General features: G+C 34.5%; 2 protein-coding genes across 2 annotated transcripts; both read left to right on the top strand.

Annotated features, from left to right (window-relative positions):
• The first annotated feature begins 15,472 nt into the window (after window positions 1-15,472).
• LOC145002636 (uncharacterized) lies at window positions 15,473-17,801 on the top strand. Its single transcript, XM_078961866.1, has 4 exons — window positions 15,473-15,846; window positions 15,900-15,973; window positions 16,088-17,164; window positions 17,431-17,801. The coding sequence occupies exons 1-4, from the start codon at window positions 15,473-15,475 to the stop codon at window positions 17,799-17,801; spliced, it is 1,896 nt and encodes a 631-aa protein (XP_078817992.1).
• Window positions 17,802-17,975: 174 nt separating this feature from the next.
• LOC145002635 (uncharacterized) lies at window positions 17,976-19,501 on the top strand. Its single transcript, XM_078961865.1, has 2 exons — window positions 17,976-18,930; window positions 19,437-19,501. The coding sequence occupies exons 1-2, from the start codon at window positions 17,976-17,978 to the stop codon at window positions 19,499-19,501; spliced, it is 1,020 nt and encodes a 339-aa protein (XP_078817991.1).
• Window positions 19,502-21,008: the final 1,507 nt, after the last annotated feature.

The raw sequence follows: 21,008 nt of genomic DNA, 5'->3' as shown, positions 1-21,008 counted from the left end.
CTCAGGAACTCTGAATCAACAACTCCCTTGACCTCCCTTTGCTGGAAATGACTTCTCCCTTGCAAAATCACACCAAGAATGCTCAAAAGGGCATTATCTCTCTCACTATTAGCTCAAGCTCTCTAGAGTATCTCTCTCTGGATTGGTAGCCGCACAAGAGGGCTATAAGGTCCTTTAAATAGGGCTCAAACCTAGACAATTAGGGTTTTCCTTAATAGCACTGACTCGGCTAGTCCAGATACCCGACTCGTCGAGTCCCTTCATTAAAAAGGTCACTAAATCGCGATCCTACACGATGAGTTGAGGCATCAACTTGTCGAGTCTCTTCATATCCCAAAATAAAATACTCAAATTTCCAAGCCTGGATATCCGGATGTTACAATTCTCCCCCACTTGAATTAGATTTCACCCTCGAAATCACTCCTTAACAACTTATAGATTGAAATTATCAACCTGAAAGGCACTACTGAAATGAGCTTTATACTACACCGATAACTTTCTCTATGGACACCCCAAACCACATAAAACTTCCAAAACCAAAATTTAAACCAACTCTTTCGTCGCTAAAATACTCCTTCCCAATACCCAAAAACTCTAGTGGCCTGACCCGCCGCCAAACCGCCTACTCTAGCGATCACCATGATATTCGCTCCTCGAAAATCAAACCTGTTTACTCACTGGCTCCCTGATTCTCATAAGACCACATCCAACAACCAGCTATCGCTCCTTGAAACCGATCCTGCTAAATCATACGAATCACACCCCACGACTAAAAGGGTTCACACTCCACCAGGACACATCTACTAAACTGCTATCAGAAACCATCCAAACAAAGAATCCCAACACTCTACCCTCAGACACAAAAGCATAATCATGTTCGCTCAGAAGTGTCCTCAAACATCACATTCGTAAGCCTCATCTTCAAATTCCATATCTCTTTTAACACCACACGAGGTCTGACCTTAACCCAATAGTTGAACTTCCATGGTTACCCATAACACGATCCAAAATGTCTCACTAAGTTCCTCCTCGCATCAACTATCTAGGCCTAGTGACACACAAGTCACAAAGTCCTCTTTACCCCAAACAAATACTTTACTCTCAATTGGAGTCGTCTCATGTACCCCATGGTACTTGCCGTGCCCTCGAATTGACCCTGCTCAGGTCTACGATATTGGTGACAACAATAACCCCCCTTAACACGAAATCCATCTATAAATCCGAAACTAAACCCGCCTACCTGACGCATCACTAGAGCCAAACTCAACTTGAGAGTTTGATCTGCCCCAAAGTTGGAACTACTCATCCCAACGAAACACTCACCTCATAACTCGTGACTCGCAACTTGCACGTAAACCACCACTCAATTCGGAATATAGTGATTTCCGACAAAGACGGAGATCCAAGTCTCGCCCCTGGTCCAACCACTAGGCTCCAAAAACTCAATAATAGGGCTACTCAAGCCTAAAACTCTTCTGCATCATACTCTGATTGGAGAACACTTCATCATCACACTCTCTTATCGTCTAATGAATACTATTGCTCCCTGCAACATCACGACCTCTCGATGACTAGTGAGTACTATGGCTCCTCGTAGTATCACAAGAGCCTCTGACTAGTGAGTACTACGGCTCCCCGTAGCATCACAACACCATCTGACTAGTGAATACTACGGCTCCACGTAGTATCACAACTCCCTCTCTCTGACTTGTGAGTACTACAGCTCCCCGTAGCATCACAACACCCTCTGACTAGTAAATACTACGACTCCCCATAGTATCACGACTCCCTCTCTCTGACTTCTGAGTACTACGACTCCCCGTAGCATCACAACACCCTCTCTCATCACCCCATAATCTCATTCTCACTACAACACCACACTACGTCCACTAATTCATGTTCCGCAGACTATCATAGATAGCTACACACACTTGACCCAAATATGTACCACAGACTCTGATGGCGACCACCATAACAAAATACCTTCCCTTGTTGAGATCCACATTCTTAAATAATCCCTCTTGATGACAATAATCAAAGGGCTCCCACTGGAACCGTGGATACTTGATACACCACTTGCCGTCTCAAACTTAATATTCTAAAATAAATCCGAAATCGAGACATGATACCCGGATTCCTCGGAGCACTAACACAGAACATTACAATGTCCCGACTCAACCACTGATCTCCTACTCCCAACATCTTACAGATACAACAATACATTCCCTCTGAACCCCATACTTAATTCTTCGTGTTACCCAATGCGCATCTTTAGTGTACCCAAATACTCAATTGGAACACAGAGAAAGCACTAACGCTTCAGAACACACTGATGATACTTCCGACATTCTTTCCTTTACTGCTCAAAACCCTTGCAATAATACACCTACCGGCCCGAGATTTGGCTGCTCGATCATCTTCTATCTACCCCAAGGAGCATATACAATCCATACTTTGACTCAGAAGTTCTCAACTGCCAATATCATCCTCACGAGCCTTCCACTTGGAATGACCCTAACCACTACCAGGTTCCTGACCATTGGCCACCTGCCGTGGAGACACTCATCCTTTCTCAGACACGTACCACATGCACCATCTTGCTCTGCACCTCTCCTCGATCACCAATAACTCTGGTCATGAATTCATACCGCCGGTCTCTAAATCCCACCTCTTAACCGCTCTTTGAACAAATCTCTTTTTTCTTCAATATGATACCCGATTCTCCCCCACTTAGGGTTCGAACCACCATCAATTGGCGCACAAACCATCCCACAGACTGTTTCCACTAGAAAAATCATACCTGCCTTTGTAAGGTGCTACGCAATACCCGATAATCTCCTTTAAAAAGATCAAGCAACCTTAAATACTCTGAATCTCAGATGAAATCCTCAGGAACTTCTCATCACGACTGTCTCGAGTCGTTCAAAGTCTCATACCATCCTAATACCAAACATCCCAACTGTCTAGTAATATCATTGACTCTTAGACTGAAATAATAAATCATCATACTCCTCAACCTCGACTTCTCAACCCACGTTCCAACACATGAATCATCACAAGAATAGGGACTCGACTCCTATACCCAATACCCATCATAGACAGAAGAGCCACCGCCTTGATATACTCGTTTGGATTACCTGCTGATATCGCTACCACACGCCCTACTATACTCAAATAGGGTGCAATGTGGTCCTTGACCATCTCAGTCCCAACCGACTACATGCTCATGATATCTCCTTACCTCGCGGCAGACATGCTGCCTGATACTCTGGTGGAAAATTTGACATAAATGTCAATCCATAGGGTTTTACTCCTAAACCCCAAAACCGAAATCTCACACCTCTTATGTTTCCTACAAGAAACGAAAATAGCACCACTCAGGTCATAGAAAGTGACATTTCTTCTATCAACTGGTTGCTCAACTCAGATCGCAACCCCCCATAAACGTCATCTCTACTTATCATAGAGTCTTGCGACTACATCTGACATCTTACCAAAAATACTTTGAAATGCTCTCGACCTCCCTCTTAAGGGATGCCTCTTAGGACTCAATCATGACCCTCAGGCCTCAAACCCCATCCCGTCTAATTTCCAACTAATCAATCATGACCGGATAACTGGAGAACCACAAGCGTCATTCGCTACGAACCATGGTACTCAGCCTATGACATCTCTTCTCAATCTGCTACGATGTATGGTACTCTAACCATAACATCACCCCTCAATCTTCTAAGATGCATGGTACCCGAACCATGACATCACTCCTCAATCCGCTATGAAGCATGGTACTCGAACCATAACATCACTCCTCAATCTGCTCCGATGTATGGTACTCGAACCATAACATCACTCCTCAATTTTCTCCGATGTATGGTACTCGAACCATAACATCACTCCTCAATCTGCTCCGATGTATGGTACTCGAACCATAACATCACTCCTCAATCTGCTCCGATGTATGGTAATCGAGCCATAACATCACTCCTCAATCTGCTACGATGTATGGTACTCAAACCATAACATCACTCCTCAATCTGCTCCGATGTATGATACTCGAACCATAACATCACTCCTCAATCTGCTCCAATGTATGGTACTCGAACCATAACATCACTCCTCAATCTGCTCCTTAGAACCTTCGGGATACTCCCTATATCGAGTATGGGTCCTCTTCTTTCGGTAGTACGGGCCCATACTACCTGCCACATCTACCCATACTTTCCACACGGACCATCCCAGAGATCCTAAGTAGCTACTCAACCTTCTCGTTCACTAACTCCGTCACGCGTGCTCTCTCCTCAGCAAAAGGCTCTACTATTCTAGCGTACTCATTTGATTAAGGTTACTCCACAGGCTCTTCTTAGGTTCTCACACTTCTCTGCTATCAGCTGCTGAAGAGCTCCTAATGATGCCAACCATCCACCTCCTGAATATCGTCATATTCACTTAGTAGCTGACTCCCATCATCGAGAGTTCCATAAGGCACGAAGCAAGCAACATTCGGGAATTGAAGCATCTCCTTCAACATGTAAAAAATCCTTAGGTTATTATCCACTCGCTTTCCTCATACTCGAAGGATATCACTGAACTCTAACAACTTCGCCCCACATGGCATCTGGCTACCCTCTCGGCATTCTCCTCCTATGCTCATATAGACACCTCTTCTAGATTACTCCTCTACTCGAATCCCCTAAAAGGATTCCTACTGGACACTCTTACTCAACACATACTCGAAAGCATGTCACATATAACAGCAACTCCTAGGCTAAGGCATCACAAATCAGGCCACTATAGTCCTAAAATATAAAATGCCTAGCCTGTCTCTAGCATGGATAATATCTCATAAAATGTCTCATAAATATCTCATAACACAAAAGTAAGGGTATTTTGGGAAATCACGATTTGGGCTCTGGCTGATTGTACACACTGCTCTTTCTTGTTTCTCTTTGAACTTTTATTCGCTTTGAACTTTTATTCGCTTTAGAAAAATCATTTCTTTGAAAACCTTTTCTCAATTCCTCAGTTTGAGTCCAGATTTACCCGAAGGTACATCTGAATCCCAGAAACCAAGGCTCTGATACCAACTTGTAACACCAATTTTTTTTTTCAAAACTAAAATTTCCATTTAAAATCGCTTAATCTTAAAATACTTTTCGTAAAAATCCCATGATCCTGAGAGAATCCTGAAACACATAACATGTAACACGGTAAGCATGAAGCTTAGCGAGTTCCCCAAAATACCACATATAACACATATTAGCCACTCGAGGCTATAACTCTGTGGGCCCTCTGGCCCTAACTCTGTGGACCCTCTGGTCCTAACTCTGTGGACCTTTCAGTCCTAACTCTATAAACTCTGGAATACACACAACATAAATCACATAGAAATAATGCAGTGGAACACATCACATACATAACATACAAGGTACTCTGTCACATAACTCTAATTACCACTACAGGTAAAGTATAGTGAGAAGAATCACCTGGCAAGCAGAAAGCAGTTATCTTTACACTTGAATCTCGGACTCGCCTCTGCCTCTACAGTGAATATACGAGCTCAGGAACTCTGAATCAACAACTCCCTTGACCTCCCTTTGCTGGAAATGACTTCTCCTTTGCAAAATCACACCAAGAATGCTCAAAAGGGCATTATCTCTCTCACTCTTCACTCAAGCTCTCTAGAGTATCTCTCTCTGGATTGGTAGCCACACAAGAGGGCTATAACGTCCTTTAAATAGGGCTCAAACCCGGACAATTAGGGTTTTCCTTAACAACGCTGACTCGACGAGTCCAGATACCCGACTCATCGAGTCCCTTCATTAAACAGGTCACCAAATCGCGATCCTACTCGATGAGTTAAGGCGTCAACTCGTCGAGTCTCTTCATATCCCAAAATAAAATACTCAAATTTCCAAGCCTGGATATCCGGATGTTACAGAAATTGACCATGCTACTCTCGGTTCAAGCACATACCAATTATAGTTATGTGCGTAGACACCTAATCCAACACAAACCTGCTCAACTAGTCCATACCCACTATCACACATACATCTCCCATAGGGATAGGGATCGGATTAATCAGATTTGGCACCCCAATGATCTCCAATACACAACCCTGATACATTGCGGATGCAGAAACCTCATGTTCGTTAGAGATAGAAACCCACAACAGACACTCTAACTCCGTAATAGGCATATCAAACTCCCTACTAAAAGATCGAGATACAAAGGACCAACTCGGGCCCGAGTCAAATAACACAAGAGTAAGCAAAGAGTTCACTAAGAGCGTACATATTATGAGCATAACAAAAAACATAATCAACAAAATAATAAATAGAAACATACTAGTCACGACGTCTGGTGCTGCCTTGGCCTCCTCTGCCGTGAGCTAGAAAGCGCGATCTCGAGCCCTTTTGGGATCTGCTCTTCCTTGACTCCCATCCATGATCCTCAGAATAGCCGACGTTGGAGCCTAAGCTTGCCTAGCAGCAAGCAAGGGGCATTAGGCCTTTAGTTGGCCCACCTAATCACAATGATAATAAATCTTAATATCGGATACTAGAGCTTGTTGTAGGCAGTCCCTCACAATGTGGCCCTACTTGCTACATTTGTGGCATCCCGAAGAAGATCGACAATCTCCATCATGAACCTTGTCGCACTTCCCACAAGTGTGACCCTTCTAACTCCCAGATCTAGTATCAACGGCCCTGAACCGCTTCCAGTCTCAAAAACCATTTCCTCTACTTCGTTTTGGGGTCCCGTGATAACTTTGAGGCAAAACTCGTAATGTAATCCTCATCTACATTAGGAATGTCTAACCACTTCCTAAAACATGAATTCCGGAACATATTTTCGCATGTCGATCTGTCTTTGAATGTCACAAGAATATCCGCACCGATTTTGGGTGTACAAGACAATGTAATTGATGCATCAAAAACTCTATCGAGCTACAAATAGAAAACGTTTTATACACCAAGTCCGGAAAGAACAATGACCACCATTCCAGTTCATGTTTATGAAATTTTGGACTCATTCTTTGAGTTTAGGACCAGTTTCTCACATTCTGGAGCATTATATAATGCAAGTTTTTGTTCAGGAAAACTAGTTTTCGATGTATAATAACATTCTATAAACAACTAAACTAGTTTTGTGTTGGTCTTAATGCACTGTCATCATCTAGTGGTACTTTGGAATGTGGTCAATTCATTCTGGAGGTGTTCTTCGGATTTCAATGCAATTTTTTGTTCCAGACAAATTCCTTGCATTCCGGAATGCATTTTTTTTGTCCATGAACAATAGTTTTCGATGTATAATAGCATTCTATAAACAACTAAACTAGTTTTGTGTTAGTCTTAAAACACTGTCATCATTTATTGTTACTCCGGAACGTGGTCAGTTCATTCCAGAGTTGTTCTTCAGATTCTTGAATACAATATTTTGTTCGACAACATTACTTTTCGATGAATAATTAAATTATATTGACAACTAAACTAGGTTTGGGTTGGTCCTAATAAACTAACATCTTCTATTGCAATTCTTGAAGGTGGTCAGTTCATTCTGGAGGAGATGAATATAGGCAAAAATTCTTAAAATTAAAATAATAACCGTATTAGAGTAAACGACTTACCCGTAAAACAACTGGGTTATTGTGATCATCTTCTATATCTTAAGTCGGAGTTTGAAATGTGTGTCGGAGATTGGAATCGGAAATGAGGAGTGTATCCGAATGCGTGAGAACAGAGTGTGTTGGAGATCGGAATTGGAAAGCCGGAGTGGCGTGCCCGAGATCGGAACCGGAAAGTCAGAGTGTATCGGAAAGTCGAGATTCGGAATGAAACCAAGATCCGAATTTTTTCGAAATATATTCCGGAAACTGAAATTCAAAAAGGAGGTCCAGAATACTTATAGATAGTCCATAATGATCATTCGAGAGGATACATAATGGGTCAGTCCACCCGAGAATAAGTCCAAATTTGTTTCTTGAATGGCTCATTTCGGAAAAAAATGGTTAGTTTGCTAAAACTAATTTAAATGAGTTATTATTATTATTTTTTAAAATACACCCAAAAAAAATAGTTAGGTTACTCAATTTCCTTTTTTTTTTTTTTTTTTTTTTTTTAATTTTTAATTTTAATCTGACTTTGGTTCAAGTGTATCGGAAAGTCGAGATTCGGAAAGTCAGAGTGTATCGGAAAGTCGAGATTCGGAATGAAACCAAGATCCGAATTTTTTCGAAATATATTCCGGAAAATGAAATTCAAATACTTATAGATAGTCCAAAATGATCATTCGAGAGGATACCTAATGGGTCAGTCCACCCGAAAATGAGTCCAAATTTGTTTCTTGAATGGGTCATTTCGGAAAAAATGGTTAGTTTGCTAAAACTAATTTAAATGAGTTATTATTATTATTTTTTAAAATACACCAAAAAAAAATAGTTAGGTTACTCAATTTCCTTTTTTTTAATTTTTTTTTTTTTTTTTAATCTGACTTTGATTCAAGTGTTTTAGTTCAAGTTTGTTAATCTTTGTTAAAAACATTATTTCGTCGTATTAAAATTATTGAAAGAGATTTGCTTTTGCACTAGTGAACCTGGTTTTATTGCTTCCTAAAAAAAGCTTGATACAAAATTTGGTCAAAGTAGAATATCATATTTGACACGTTTTAAATAATGGAGTGGATTTATTGCATAATTCTATTGAGGGCGGCTGCAATCTTGTCACAAACTCACATATGATATAAGTTTGGAGTAACTGTAAATTGTCCCTACAATATTTATTATGCATACTGAGCCTTAAAGTTTTAAGAGGAAAACGACAAAACTAAGTGCTTATCATTTTTCCAAAAAACAGATACGATGTAAGAAGAAATATTCAACTTTAACCAACAATTTAAATGGGACCTACAAAATAGTGAAAATACTAAAAAACAGGTCAAAACGAAATATCGGTTTTAGCAAATTTACAATAAGATCGGTCTACTTGACTACTTATCGTTTTAGAGCATATTCTAGGGTAGGGTTTACCCATTTTTAGGTGGCCATGCGAAATGATCATCTATGCGAATACTATGAAATAGAATGGGCCTTGCGAAATAATTCTATTAACATTTTTTTTATAGTAAAATATACAAAAATAGTTATAAACTCTTCCAAATAATTCTGTTTTTTTCATAAATTTCCAAAAAAATATCATTATAAAAGAACCCAATATCTGTTTTATTTTTAATTATAAAATCCAATAATATTCATAAAAGTTCTCTAATATAACTCCATTTTTTTTAACTTGCATTTCATGCTAGGGCAAACGAGATGATCAACGTTGTCCATATAGGAGAAGATGGGTGTGTTATCTCAAATCTTTTCTATGTTGATGACATTGTCTTTGTTGGATATTGGTAGGTCCTTAGAGTATTTCACTTAGTGTCCGAGTTAAAGATCAACATTGCTAAAAGCAAAAATTTTGGTGTTGGTGTTAGCTCGTACAAAGTTGAGATGGTGAATCATATTGACTGTAAAGTGGTTGGGTTCTGAGATTTATTTTTGAGAGTCCCTATTGGAGTTAATATGAAGAAGGCAATCTCCTGGAAACCATATTTGAAACGTTCACAAAGACACTCTCATCATCGAAGGTAAAGGCCTTATCATGCGATGGAAGATCAACTCTTATAAAATATGTTCTATGGAGTGTGAGAACTTACTAGTTTTTTATGTTTAAAATGCCAAGTGGAGTCCTAATAATTGAAAGTGGGTATAGACACTTTAGGGAGGTTGAATCCTAATTCTAATAAATAAGTACAACTCTGTCACGTGTCACTCTCTAAGGACCCTCAAAATCGAGTTTTCCCACTAATTTATTCATCTATATTTACGTAAATGTCATTCAATCCAAATTAAATCAAAGTTCAAACTGATGCAAAAAATCCGGAAATTTGAACAGTCAACTGCATTCAAAATATTCAACCATTAATTTTAAATGAATAAAAATTATGGAAATAATTTGAAAAAAATATGTTAATCAAAAATCAGATTCAAAATTCACGATTAAATTTGAAAGTTTGTTTATTTTGATTGCAAATTAAATATATTGCAATCATTAAATCCCTAAAAATCTACAGTATTATCCTCAGCAAACCTAAATACCATTTATACGGTTATTTTGTTTTTATCATTCTGCTCCATAACAATTCTGCTTCATAGAAACCACAGCAAACGTATTCTTCTTCATTCTTCTTGATTCTGCAACGCTTCAATAATTAAATCAGGTTAGTGTATTCAAATATCAGAATTACAAATATTTCTATTCCCTTCATGGTCTTATTTATTGGTATCTATCACGTTCTGATTGTATGATTGCTATTCTTCTTCTTAATCGTCTACTTCTTTTACCTTTTCAGTTTAAAAGACGAAAAACTAATAAACATGACAAGTTCATTTTCTTTAAAAAAATAAAAAATAGTCTTTTTCAGATCTGAAACTTTACTATTACATTTTTTTTTGTTTTAGTGTTACATTTACTTTGATTTGCTGTTACATTAAATCTAATTTATGATGTCAATTATTTTTACTTTGTCTATTTACGTATTAATGTAGATGTATACGAAAAAACTAATGAACATGAGAACTATTTTTTCTTTAACATGATTGTTGTGATCCAACTTCAAGTTCATTACTACAAATTAGTGAATTAACCCGTAATTCTGACATGATATGCCAAACCATTGGAGTTGACCTACAAAGTTAAAAAAATTCCAAATGATCACTCTTGCACAGTAACTTTTGTTTTGATGGTATGAAATTTTAAAATTTGTTTGTATTTATCTAAATACAATCTCAATAAAATGATTAATAATAGCATACAAATTACCCTACGTATAAACCAGGGTCTGTAAGAAATCTACTTATTTGGTTTACACATTAAAAAATATATATTACTTACTTTAAGAAAAAATTATTAGGTGTTGATTTATATTTTTTCTGTTTTAATTGTTATTTAGGATGTTCTTTACGTTAGTATCTTTTTTTAGTTTTGCTGTTACATTTACCTTAATTTGCAGTTACTGTAATCCTAATTGATAAGCCAAGTTGATTCATTGTTATGTTATCTATTAGTGTTGACAAAATCTATTTTAAGAAAAACATGATTTGCCGGTGTCTTAGTCAATATATAATTAAGATTGATAAGGGCACATTGTTTGATTATGATTTTTAGGTTTTCTGGTTGTATTAGGTTAGGATTATACATGATTGAGTAATATTTTCAAACAAAAATAACAAAAAAAAATAAATAAACAACCTAGATCAGCTTTATTTATTTATTTTAATCCGATTCAAATAATCAGTTTTTTAAACTAGATAAGTTTTATGAAATGAGGTAAACCGATTCGAATCAATAAAAAAATTCCATATTTTTTGTTTTTAATAAACAATTTTCCGAAAATACCCGTAAGATCTTTTGTTATATTAAAGGTTGCAAATGCTCTGAATCTAATTGCAATTCATTTGATAAGCACATAGGCATTCAAACTTTTTTTGCTATCACATAAAAAAAACACATTGTTGTGATAATCCAGAAAAAATACAGGTAAAAAGAATGCAATCAAAAACTTGAACATAATAATTTACTTGAGTAAATTTCTTTTTACATATGAATTAAAAATTGAATAAAAGGATCATGTGTAGTCTTAGCAAAGACACCCTTTCCACCAGCACACTCCATCTCGATATTGAATATGCAAAATGGACCCATTTTTTAAAATTATCCTTCAAGAGCATGGCAAATGAGTTATGAATAACTATTACTTTTGTCACGATAATTATGTTATTTTTATTAAATAATCAATAACCAATTCTAAACAAAATTTACATCTTTAATTTTCTTCAATTAATTCATACATTTTTGTAATCGTGTCAGCATATTTACTGATCTTCTATAAATTTCGTATATTGAAGATTCTATTTCCTAATATTCTATACTCCTTTTTTAGATGAATATCTTATATTAAACTAAATTTCAGTTGTAATCTTATAAATCCCAAAAAATCAGGAACAAAATTTTATCCAATAAAGATGCAACAACAATAAAATCATAAAATCAAAACCTTTTTCCAATATATATATAACTTTACCTCAGAACGTGAAACCGAAAATTTTGAAACTCCTCATTCGTCTTCTTTATGTTTCAATTGCTTCTGCGATTCTTTTTTCATCAAACTTACATCAGGGTGCTTCATTCATGTTCTAATCCTCATTCCAGTTCACAAATCAACTGCTTTTCATTTTAAAGTCGTCTTACTTCCTGCAAGATTTCCATATCCATATCTCAGGTTAGTATTATGAGTTTACATTACATTGGTTTCTCTATGAATTTATGGTTGAAATTTACAACAAACTGTTTCATACAAGTTCAAACAAACTTATGTGTTCTTGGTTTTTGAAGATCTTCATTTGTTATAATATATACAAATAATAAAGCAAAATCTTTTATCTCTTGTGAAACAGTTGCAATTAACCGATGTTTAATCGAGATAAGGAAATACTAGAATGAAAAGTGTTACCGAAATCTAAATAAACTTTCATTTTACTAACTGTAAAAAAATATGTTGGAATAGATGTTTATGATCAATAATCAATTTTTAATCATCACGCTTTTCGTCTATCACATGATTTTACCTTCATTGTTTCATTGGAGATCTAGGGTTTTAACCCCTGAAATCATCCGAACCCACGATTGGTTGAAATTTGGGAAAGAGCAGATGTAAATCGAGTAAACCCTAGGTTGGAAACGAGGATGATGAGTCATGATGGTCATCATGGAAATAATTGATTGTGGCACTGGAAGAAGGAGAATTTACCTTCAGATCGTATTTTTCAAACCTGACTACGACCAAATCGGACGACGAGACGGCATCGTAGATGAAATATTCTAGGTTCCCTTTCATTCGTTGTTGATTGCGATCGATTATGGGGGAATCGATGAGATTCATTGACGGCTAATCTTCGACGACCATCTATGGAAGATTGGAGTCGTTGTAAACAAACATCCAAATTTCAGATTTTCTGTGAAACGAATTGGTTTTTTACCTTCCTGATACGAAAACACAAACACAGAGAGAGAAACATAGACAGAGTGATTGATGAATAAGACTTTTGTAGAGAGATAGTTGTTGGTAGATTAGTGAAACTTCTTGTGCTGGATTAATTTGTTTAAAAAATATACGTGGCCCTACAGGAAACCACAAGTGATGGAACAATCAAATACACAATCGTAACACATATATTTTTCAAGATTATTGAAGAGTTACACAATATAAACAAATATAAAATTTCTATTTTATATTATTTAATATTCTAAATATTTCAATTGGCTATTTTGTTTAAAAAATATTATAAATGAATAAATTAATATTTGCAAATTTTGTTACACATTTTAATAAACAAATTAATAAAGGTAACTTTTTAAATACATTTACTTTATTATTATTATTTATTTAATTTTAACTAACTTTAATTGTATTATATAAACATATTATTTACCTAATTTCACATTTCATATCATATCCTATGTCTTCTTATGCAGAAAACAACAGTCACATGTACCACATGCAGGCCAGAGAGAAAAGAAGACAAAGAAAAATATATTTGGAAAATAAAAGATCGAAGAAAATAAAAACAACCTCGAACGTTCCAAGTACATCATTACAGCATTTCTTCAAAAATACTGTTATATAGTTGTATAGATATATTTACAAGTTTTATAATTTATTTCTATTTGCAGATCAATCAATCAACATTGTTCGTCAAACTCAAAATGTCAATACATTTACAACACCTGCAAAGCATAACACAACCATACAATACTGTCCTTCCTTTACAGATGTTAGAACTCCATTTTCTAACATTATAAATGTTATAAATCCGTTATCTAACATTAGAAATGGTAATTATTTATGGTTTTTAAAATATACTATTATCAATTATGTATATAATCGGGATATATATATATATATATATATATATAATTATTTATTTATTTAATATATATATATATATATATATATATATATATATATATATATATATATATATATATATATATATATATATATATATATATATATATATTGGTCAGATAACATCAGTTTCGATAAATATACCACTTCCAAGTTAGCAAACAAAAGACAGTACCATGTACTTTCAAATGAAATGACATCAAAAAATGCATCTACAGTAACAACTTCTTCGTCATCAATCAAGTTAAATCTAGGATGTCATAAATTAAAAACGAAGACAAGACATTTATCCCCTATCCCATTGATTAATCTGACAGAAGATGTAGAAAATATACATCAAGTGAACAATGAAAATCTTATAGTTGGTATCTCAAATGGTAATAAAAAAATAATATCCATTTTACATTTCAAATACTATGTTGTATATAATTATAAAATTCATTGATATTTTATTCGACGCTTTTATTTTACAGAATATTTGTATCATGGTGATCAAGTTGTTGTATGTCAAACATGTCGTGCAAAGTTATGGAGAAATGAATCCATTAGAGGTAAAGAAAAGGGGACACATATTATTCATTATGTTGTGGTTACGGTAAAGTTCAACTTCCAGATTTAAAGAATGCACCCCTGACTTATGAAAGAATGTTCTGAAATATGGACTCAAAAAGAAAACACTTCATGAAAAACATTCGACGTTACAATTCAATGTTTTCTTTCACATCGATGGGTGGTAAAATTGATTCTTCAATCAATAGAGGAAACGCTCCATACATTTTCAGATTGGGTGGTCAAAATTATCATAGTATTGGAAGTCTTTTGCCAGCAAAAGGATCAGAACCAAAATTCTCTCAGTTATACATTTATGACACTGACAACGAAATTACAAATAGACAAAGATGTTTTCGGTATTTTCTCAAACTTCTTATTCATAATTTAGTATTAATATATATATATATATATATATATATATATATATATATATATATATATATATATATATTACTAAAATTAAGTATAAATATATTTTTTTAGTGGTGAAAAGGATCAATCAACATCAACTGATAGTGATATTATTGAAGATATTAAGGTGATGTTGGATTCAAATAATGTCTTGGTTAGATCTTATAGGATGGTAAGAGATACTTTTCAGAAAAATCCAGAAGCTGATATGAAATTACGACTTATCGGGAGAAGGGAGCAAGATGGAAGAACATATAACCTACCAACTGCTTTTGAGGTTGATGCTTTAATAGTTGGTGACATTTCGGATTCAATCGAAAAGAGGGATATCGTCGTTCAAACAAAAAATGGTTGTCTATAACGTATCAGTGAATTGCATCCTTCATATCTTCCTCTCCAATATCCATTGCTATTTCCATATGGGGATGATGGTTATAGTGTTGACATTCTTCATAGAGGTGTGTCATTTACGAACAACAGCAAGCATGCGAAATGTACAATGAGAGAATATTTCGCTTATAGGATTCAAGACAGAGATCATTCGTTCTCTCTCATACTTAATTCAAGAAGGTTGTTTCAACAATTTCTGGTAGATGCCTACACTATGATGGAAACGGAGAGAATGTACTACATACGTAGGCAACAACATGTTCTTAGATGTGATTCTTATGAAAATTTACGTAACCAAAAAGCTCAAGGAACGACTGATATCTCAAATGTCGGCCAACGTGTCATATTACCTTCATCCTTTACCGGAGGTGCACGATATATGCTGCAAAACTATTTGGATGCCATGTCACTATGTAAATGGTTTGGATATCCTGATTTCTTCATAACCTTTACGTGTAATTCCAAATGGCTTGAGATTAAAAGGTTTCTTAAGGATACTTCACTTTAACCAGAAGACAACCTGATATACTATGTAGGTTGTTCAAGATCAAGCTTAATGCATTCATTAAAGACTTAAGGGAGAATCAAATTTTCGGCAAAGTTCAAGCATGTAATTAAAAGTATATTTTTAATTTTTTTTATAAAACATTGATCTTATTATTATATTTTAAATATGTTTTAATATCTAATCACATTATATTTTTTTTGGCAAATTCTTTTACAGATGTTTATACCATAGAATTCCAAAAAAGAGGTTTGCCGCATAGTCGTATATGTCTATTCATGCATTCTGACAACAAGCTACCAACTATTGAACTTATCGATCCGATAATTTCAGCAGAGATACCAGACAGAATTGAAGATCCTGAATTGTATTCACTTGTAAATGAGTTTATGGTTCATGGTCCATGTGGAGCTGAAAATATGAATTGTCCATGCATGGTGGATAAAAAGTGCTCTAAAAACTTTCCAAAACAATTTAGTAATCATTCGTCTGTTGATCAGAATGGTTTTCCATTATATAGGCGAAGAAACGATGGTCATTTTGTAGAAAAATCAGGTGTAAGGTTGGATAATAGAAATGTTGTTCCATACAACAAATATCTATTGAAAAGATATCAGGCACATATTAATATTGAATGGTGCAATCAGGGATCTTCTATAAAGTATTTGTTTAAATACATAAATAAGGGTGCTGATAGAGCTATAGTTGCTGTTGTACCAACCAACAATGAATGTGAAAATAATGATGCGGTCGATGAAATAGCTGAATATTATGATTGTAGATATTTATCAGCATGTGAAGCATCATGGCGAATTTTTAAATATGATGTTCATTGCAAATATCCTTCTGTCAGACTACCTTTTCATCTTCTTAATCAACATCAGATTGTATATGGCGAAGACAATGATATTGATGATGTTCTTGACAAACCTTCTGTTGCGGCTTCAAAGTTCACAGCTTGGATGGAGTGTAATGCAATCGACAGTGAAGCACGAAAACTCACATATGTTGAATTCCCTACAAAGTTTGTTTGGATATTAAATGGTCGGTTTTGGAAGCGAAGGAAAGTAGCAAAAGTCATCGGTAGAATTCATTTTGTTTCACCTAAACTAGGTGAAGCATATTTCTTAAGGATTCTTTTAAATAAAGTAAAAGGACCAACATCATTTGATGATATCCGCACGGTAAATGGTCAAACACATTCTTATTTTAGAGATGCTTGTTATGCACTCGGGCTATTAGATGATGTCAAGGAATACATTGATGCAATTAAAGAAGCAAGTCATTTTGGATCTGGTTTTTATCTACGCTTTTTATTTGCTACATTGTTGATGTGTAATAGTATGTCAAAACCAGAGGTCGTTTGGGAAAATACATGGGAATATTTGGCAGATGGAATTCTATATAGACAATGACAAAGATTTAAGTCTGCAGGTATAACATATTTTCTTATTTTTTTTAAATTAATTTATTTTTATTATTCAACAACCATTAAATAATTATTAATAAAATTATTAAATATCGACAACATATTTTATTAATTATTTAATATTTTCGTGCAGAATTGTCACTCGGAGTAGATGAACTTAAGAACTTAACTTTGTTCGAAATACAACAAATTTTACTTCAAAACAACTCTACTCTCAAAAACTTCAAAAACATGTCATACCCAGATTTTGAATCCGTTTCTTCTTCAAACAATCGGCTTATCACCGAGGAGCTAGATTACGACGTTCCCGTGATAAAGAATGACTATGATCGTATGTTTCTTGCATTAACAAATGAGCAACGTAATATTTTCCTAAACATCATGAGTGCTATTCAAGAAAATAAAGGAGGTGTCTTCTTTGTTTACGGTTATGGTGGAACGGGTAAAACTTTTTTATGGAAAACAATATCTGCAACAATTAGATCTGAAGGAAATATTGTATAAAATGTTGCTTCAAGCAGTATTGCTTCCTTATTATTGCCCGGTGGTAGAACAACACACTCTCGATTTATAATTCCATTTGAGCTTACAGAAGATTCTTTTTGTAACATAAATCCAGACGGTGAGTTGGCAAGCTTAATAAGAAAAACCTCTTTAATAATTTGGGATGAAGCACCTATGGTCCATAAGCATGCATTTGAAGCTTTAGATCGAACTTTGAAGGATTTATTAAGGTGCGTAAATTCAACAATCTCAAATATTCCATTTGGAGGGAAAGTTATTGTCTTTGGAGGAGATTTTAGACAGATTCTACCTGTTGTTCCGGGTGGCAGTAGACAGAACATTGTAAATGCTTCTTTGAGTTCTTCATATTTATGGGAACATTGCAAAGTCCATAGATTAACAAAAAACATGAGGCTAACTGTTGGAAGGGATCAATCAGATATAGGAACAATAAGAGATTTTGCAAATTGGTTGTTGGATATAGGAGAAGGAAAACTTGGTGGTCCGAACGACGGTGAAACTATTATCGATATTCCGGATGATATTCTCATTAATGATTCACATGATCCTATAGGTTCCTTAATTGAGTTTGTATATCCTTCAATTTTAGAGAACTATAGCGATATAAATTATTTCCAAGAAAGAGCGATACTTGCTCCGAAAAATGAAGTTGTCCAGGAAATAAACGACCGTTTGCATAAGAAGTTTCTAGGAGATGAAGTTGAATATTTAAGTTCAGACAACATATGTGAATCCGAATTTCTCCATGATCAATTTGATGCAAATCTATACTCTCCTGATGTATTAAATGGTCTCAAAGTATCCGGTTTACAAAATCATAAGTTAGTTTTAAAAATTGGTGTTCCAGTAATGTTACTGAGAAATATTGATCAGAAAAACGGCTTATGTAATGGCACAAGACTACAGGTGTTAACATCGGGCAAACGTGTTATTGAGGCACGTATAATAACTGGAACTAATATTGGAAATCGGACTTTTATTTCAAGAATGTCTTTAACTCCATCAGAAAAAAAGATTCCCTTCAAATTCACAAGAAGACAGTTTCCTTTGGCCGTATGTTTTGCAATGACTATTAATAAAAGTCAAGGACAATCGTTATCAAAGATTGGTTTGTTTGTAAAAGATCAAGTTTTTTCACATGGACAATTGTATGTTGCCTTATCTAGAGTTCAGAGCAGAGAGGGATTAAAATTATTAATTTTAGATAAAGATGGCAAACTCACAAATAAAACTTCCAATGTTGTTTATAAGGAAGTTTTTCGAAATTTGTAGCCAACTTTTTTGTAACGTCGCTTTATTCAATTTTAGCAAATCACACTTAATCCATCATATTACTGTATTTTGTTATAATTACGTATTGTTGTATTTTATGTTAATTTCATTACACACATTGGTAATGCATCATCTGCATATCTCCAACAAGAATCATGCATCAAAAAAAAGAGTTTTCAAAAATCTTCATTCCTAATTAAATACTTTCCATTTACTTTGTAATTAAATACTTACAAATAAAAAAATTTATTGAAATATTCAATATTATAATTTATAAGTTATCAGAATTATTGAAATATTATTTTATTAAATAATTAATTTTTAAATTCAATTCAAAAACAGCACCCGTGGGTTCCACGAGTTTTAACCTAGTTGACAAATCAAAACAACTTGAACCAGTGTTATAAAACTCGGTCTACTTTGCCGAGTACTCGAAATTGGGTAGATGCCGAGGTGGTTTTCTTAGAATCGGACAAAAAACTCAAAATCACTCAAACTTGGGTCCAACTCAGAATCTCGGATAAAATTGAAAAACTCGGAAAAATTCGATTAAATCAGTCAAACTCGAGAATTTTAATATTTTGTTTTAATAAAAAACTATAATTGTTATTGATATTCAATTATTTTTGTTACAAATTTTAATAAACTTATTGTATTTGTTATGTATATAATTTTCCCAAAATGTATTTCTTTATAATTTACTCAATTCAAGTACTCCCCTCCTTACTCAATCTAGGTACTCCCCTCCTAGACCGAGTACTTGTTATTCGCTACTTGGCTGACCTGGGAATGTCTAGCGACTTCTGCAACATTGACTTGAATTAGATTGGGACAAAATCATGGCGTAAAAAGGGCTTGAGAGATGGGAATTTATTTACTTTCAATTGACCTAATGTTAATAAAACGATTTGGAGGTTCGGATCCGAGAAAAAGTCATTGTGGTTAAACTTGACTAAAGGGATTCATGACATATAACCAAAGTTCGATGGATGATGTTTCCAAATCCCATCCATGCTCTTGGAAATATATATATTTCTCGTTGCGTTCTAAGTTGAAAGGATAAGCAATTTAGATCTAATCCCATTTATAATTTATTTCCTTTGTTATTCGTTCTTGAAGTTCAAAAGAACTATTAGTATATGGATTATACAGCTTGAAGAATCCTTTACCCATTGAAAAGAAGGATAAGGGATGGATCGGAAATACATGAGCTAAAAAACTTGCATGACAAACCTCATGATCTAATCCTTTACCCATTGAAAAGATACATTTAAAGATGCGGGCCTAAAGATAATGGGTATTTTTCTATTGCCTCCCTTAAACATGTCATTGAGGATAAAATTATATATGGATTATACAGCTTGAAGAATATGAGAGTTCCAAGTAAGAGTAATATCCTCAGATGGAAGAATAGCATTGATAAAATCCTACTACGGACATTAAGTTCAAAAAACGGTTACAATCTATTATCACTAAGGATCATAATCCATGTCAAAAGAGTAAAGTATGCATTTCACTTATAACTTCTATTAGTCTTTTATTTCCCAAAAATTCATGCAAGTGAAACTGAGATAGTATATCTTGTCTTTGGTACCTCAGTACATGTCATTTAAAAGGAAAGGGAATACATAAGATAAAAATGAGAGGTGAGATACGGTTTTGATACAATACCCCTTGTAATTGTACATATTTCCTTTCCAAAATCATCTTATAATTTAAAACATTGACTTTTTCCCATCATTTGTATATATATACTTTTCTTTCCAAAATTATATGTTTATATACATTTCATTCTAGAACATAAGTACATAAAATTTTCTTTCCAAACCATAGGCTTATACACCTTTCTTTTCAAAACACAAATTAATATATTTCTCTTTATTTTCCAAAATAAAGGCCCATATACATTTCTTT

This window comes from Lactuca saligna, chromosome 6 (genome assembly GCF_052625555.1).
Source record: "Lactuca saligna cultivar CGN05327 chromosome 6, ASM5262555v1, whole genome shotgun sequence".
NCBI classification, from domain to species: domain Eukaryota; kingdom Viridiplantae; phylum Streptophyta; class Magnoliopsida; order Asterales; family Asteraceae; genus Lactuca; species Lactuca saligna.
This window is presented reverse-complemented; position numbering and strand designations above follow the sequence as displayed.